The sequence below is a fragment of the Equus quagga genome, unplaced genomic scaffold, assembly GCF_021613505.1.
Source record: "Equus quagga isolate Etosha38 unplaced genomic scaffold, UCLA_HA_Equagga_1.0 HiC_scaffold_241_RagTag, whole genome shotgun sequence".
Taxonomy (NCBI): Eukaryota; Metazoa; Chordata; class Mammalia; order Perissodactyla; family Equidae; genus Equus; species Equus quagga.
In genome coordinates this window covers 69586-74655 of record NW_025793264.1, presented here as the reverse complement: position 1 = coordinate 74655, position 5070 = coordinate 69586, and the positions used below count along the sequence as shown (strand labels likewise).

Below are 5070 nucleotides of genomic sequence, written 5' to 3'. Positions count from 1 at the left end.
AGCTGATTAGGAATTTTAATTACATCTGCAAAATTCTTCACCTTTTCCATATAATGTAACCTAAGCGATGGAGTGATATGTCCTCATGTTCACTGGTCCCACCCACACTCAAGGAGAAGGGATTATTCAGGGCAGGTACCAGCAGGTGGGAACTTTGGGGGCCATTTTAGAATTCTGCCTACCACAACTGGCATGTCTTAGTACTATTTGTGAGCTTACTTCCACTTAGCTCCTGTAGTTTAAATTTTGGCAAAGTATTTTTGCAATATTGTACCAGTGCTATAGTGGCAATAGTAAAAACTTTCATTGAATTTACTTTTAATAAAATTAGAATTCCACTAAATGTAATATTTAGAAGGCTATTTTGTACGATTTCAAAATCACATCTACTCTAGACTAACATCCTTACAACCCCTGGGCATGAAACACACAGAGGGAGTTTCTTTTTCTTTGTTTAAATGGAGCAATGGTTGCTGTGATTGAAGAATAAAATGTTTTAGTCAGAAGCTAGAATGGGGAAAATGAAGGTATTATGTGCCATTAAATTAGTATGTGAGAGCATAGAAAAGCAATGTTTCTATCAGAGTAGACTTAACAGCTTTACCCTTCCTATTCTTTGTGGCAGAGCCTTGTGTGATGGAGCCAACCTTGGTTATCACTGCCAATGCTAGGGACGTCTGAAATGAGCAAGCCTGGCTGTGTCTGGTTCTCCTATGGTGATGATCTGTGGCATGGTCAAACACTCCAGATCATGCCATATAATCTGCAATGTTTTCATGCCAAATCACCTCCCTAAAAAAGGAGCGGGAAGTCAAGAAATTTCAACACAGTTTCCCCACAAAGATATACTGTGTACACAGCTGCACTGATATTTTCTTTACTCAGAGGTAAATGTATTTCGCATCTTTCAATATTTTGAAATAAGATTTTTTTGCCCCCATTTTGTCAACTGATAACTCCAAGTACCTCCAAATTTTATTCATATTCACCCATTTAAACAGTAGAACCGACCAGATATAGTTTATTAAAATATGTTCATCAAAACAATTTTGACTCAGTTTTTAAAAATTGCAAATACATAAAAACTGTTAGTGTCATGAAATTGCAAATATTGTCTTCTGAAATTACAAAGAAGTAAAATTGTTTAGTAAAAGCTATGAAGTATCTTAATTTAACTTTCACATATAAAAATATATTTTTTTACTGCAACACTGAACAGTTAAGGCCACAACACTTGAAGGAAAGTTTGAGATACACATATTTTGAAATTGTTTGTCAAAAATATATTAGCATAAATAAATATCAAAACTGGTCGTAATATTCAAATCAAATAAAACATATTATTAACTTATATCTTTAAAAGTTTGTCAGAAACTTTCCTTCAGAAGTCATAATGTTTTTCAAGTATAAATTACAACATGCTTGGTACAATGTGCTTGGTGACCATGAAAACATAAATATATATTTAGAGTATTGTACAATATTTTGATCTTCTTGCCCCATTTGGGGGTGAAGTATCCTGGTGATTTTCCCCCATGTCGTTCTGTTGGGCATCTTTGGTATTGCATTTAAAAGCTATTTGATCTCCTATTGGTTTTATCACTGGGAGTGGCTCATTATTATTCTGCATACTTTTCTGACACGTCAATGACATCCTTTTAAAGAAGAAAATCTAAAAAAGAAAAAAACCACACACACAAACAATTCATTTCAGTAAGTGAAATATTCACTTAATAGTATTTAGGGGGTATAATTTCCAACAAGTCTTAACTTCATTTCATCACATCTTTATGGGGAACCACAAGTACAATGGTACATTCTTAGCATCTGTCAGCCTTTTATCTTTTACCAACAGCAATCATGATTCTTTCCTAAAACAAGATCTTTTAGGGTTTAACCTTCAACACTATCACTGTCTTGGTAATATATTATCATTTTTTCTTCAAAGAACAAATTTAGTATTCCACTTTGTTGTGTTATAAGAGGAAAAAAGATGAAAACTACCATACTCTGGCAGAGGACAACATACTTCCCATTCCTCTACATCAGAACTTCTCAGGAAGTGCTGCCAAACAATGGCAGTGCGAACCCCAGGGGTCTCAGTAGGTAGCTGGATATATGGGTCTGCTGCTTGGGGGAGGCCAGGGCTGCAATAGGTAGAGTATAGATAATAGGTGAAGAGAAGAAAGGAGACCCCATAACCTAGGGATTCCAGGAGAGTGGAAGAGAGAACAGAAGACACGAGACTGAGGAAGAGGCAAGTGTGAGAGGCAGGCAGAGCATGGGAAGCCAGCATTGGGAACTGAGCTTTTAGAAACAAAATTGGGAAAAAGAGGCAGCTAGCTCAGAAGTCAGGGAAGAAAAATACATCAGGAAGGGAGTGGCCAACAGGGCACATGCAGGAGAGATCAAGGAAGATGATGACTAAAGAGTTCCATTTGCTTGTTTGTTTTGTTTTGTTTTGTTGAGGAAGATTAGCCCTGAGCTAACATCTGCTGCCAATCCTCCTCTTTTTGCTGAGGAAGACTGGCCCTGGGCTAACATCTGTGCCCATCTTCCTCTACTTTATATGTGGGACGCCCGCCACAGCATGGCTTGCCAAGCAGTGCCATGTCTGCACCCGGGATCCGAACCGGCGAACCCCAGGCCGCTGAAGTGGAACATGTGCACTTAACAGCTGTGCCAGGGGGCTGGCCCAAAAAAGTTCCATTTGATTTAAGCCCTCTGAGGATTCAGCCAGCAATAAAATAGGATTCTTAAAGACTGACAACACAGACAACGATTTTGACAAGATGCCAAAAACAAAAAACAGGTGAGAACTTGGCTCCTTCAGAAATCAAAATGGTACTACTAATAATAGTTTACCTTAATTTATCTTTAAAGAATGGAAGAATTGAGGTGAAAAGTTGTAACTGAAAAAGTCAGAGCCTAGAAAAACGGTCTATGGACTAAAATGGGAGAACTCTTGTTCCTGCTATTGTGGAGGAATACCTATCGTGAAAAACTCTGCCACTACAAAATATCAAGAAATGCTGAATAAGCGTAAAAACTATAATTTTATAATGTGTAGGTAAGCTCACAAAAAATGACAGGAAATCCCTGTGGGCCAAAAAAATGAAGAGGGAATAGGAAGCCTCAGAGGTGAGTGAGCACTGAAATGGCATTTATTGATGTCATAACTTAAACCCTTGGATTGTAACAGATTTGGTCTCATGACATGTGGAGAATTAGAACTGAGACCCCTATATCAAGTGGGGACCCTCTAAGGACTATGCCCTTAATGTAAGTCCACCTATAAACATTGGGAGATAACAAAATCACATGCCTCTCTCAGCCTCGGCTTTGAGGGAAGGAGAACAATGTTTTCCTAATGTGAGTTTAGGGTTCACATTTTATTACTGGTGGGGGTGGGACAGCCTTAACTGAGAAATTAACTGAAAGTGATCCTGGAATGGTAACACACCAGGGAGCTAAGAGAGGCTAATAGAAATTTTCTGTGAATGGACTTACCCTCATCTAAGCCTTAAAGGATTTCCACAAAATGTCCCTGTGGAACATGAACTCACAATTCGATTTTCAAAACACATACGGAAACAAGACAGTATTAGCCAGTCAGCCAAACCAACAAACAGATTTAGACCCCTAAGGGTGTCTGACATTGGAATAACTAAATACAGAATATAAAATACATATGCCTAAATTATTTAAAGGACTAGAATAAAAAACATAAGCACAAAACAAGGTATTAGCTTTTAAAAGATCAGATTGATTTGAAAAAGAATAAAAATAGAATTTCACTTCTAAATGTGAAAGGTATAATCATTGAAATGAAAAAATAGGTAGCTTAAATACATTAGTCTCAGCTGAAAAGAAACTGAAATAGATGAAAGCTCTGAAATTCCCCCGAATATCACTTAGACATGGAAAATATGAAAGTAATATTAAAAGATGTGGACAACAGAATGAAAAGTTTTATTATATCAGAGGTCCAAAGAGGAGAGAGGAAAGATTCAAATATATAATAAATGAGAATTTTCTTAAAATGATGAATGACATGAATTCTCAGATTCAATAGTCATAATAGGGGCTGGCCCCATGGCTGAGTGGTTAAAATTCCACGCATCCCGCTTTGGCTGCCTGGGTTTGCAGGTTCGGATCCTGGATGTGAACCTACTCCACTCATCAGACATGCTGTGGAGGCATCCCACATGCAAAGTAGAGGAGGACTGGCACAGATGTTAGCTCAGGGCTAATCTTCCTCAAGCAAAAACGAAGAGGATAGGGGCTGGCCCAGTGGCATAGTGGTTAAGTTCGCATGCTCCACTTTGGTGGCCTAGGGTGTGCAGGTTCGGATCCTGGGCATGGACCTACACACCATTCATCAAGCCATGCTATGGCTGCCTCCCATATACAAAGTAGAGGAAGACTGGCACAGATGTTAGTTCAAGGACCATCTCTCTCAAGCAAAAAGAGGAAGTCTGGCAATAGATGTTAGCTCAGGGCCAATCTTCCTCATAAAAAAGTGATAATAAATTAGAAGAAAGTTAAAATAAAAAATTCACACCTAGGCATCTCATAGTGAACTGAAGTACACAAAGACAAACAATGTAAAAAGCAGCCAGAGAGAAATGACAGATTATACACAAAGTTATCAGTAATTATACTAAAGCAAATTTATTAATAGCAACAATGGGAACAGATAGTAAGAGAAAATAACCATCAACCAGCCATACTATCCTATCATTCACTTTCAAGTGAACAGAAAGTGAACAAGTTAACTACAAAAGAAATCTCTGACAGGAACTTCCAAAGGATTTCATCAGGAAGAAGAGAAAGGATCCCAGAAAGGATATTTGAAATTTAAAAAGGAACAGTGAGTAAAGAAAGTGGTATAACAAATAATAATATTTGATTGGTGAGGTTAAAAAAATTAATATACTGGATACAATAACCTGTAAAATGGGAAGGAAGGGATGATAGGAGAGAAACTTCTTCTAAGATCCTGGTATTTTTGGGGAAAAAAGATAGGAACATTGATAAGCTTTAGATTTTAGCTATGCATGTTAAAAA

General features: G+C 37.6%; 1 protein-coding gene across 1 annotated transcript in view; it reads right to left on the bottom strand.

The window, feature by feature from the left end:
* Window positions 1-361: 361 nt before the first annotated feature.
* Window positions 362-5070, bottom strand: part of RPGR (retinitis pigmentosa GTPase regulator) — a 54524-nt gene continuing 49815 nt past the window's right edge. The window contains exon 10 of the mRNA XM_046649070.1: window positions 362-1672. Coding sequence (XP_046505026.1) covers window positions 1466-1672 — 207 coding nt within the window. The 3' untranslated portion in view covers window positions 362-1465. The remainder of the gene's footprint in view (window positions 1673-5070) is intronic.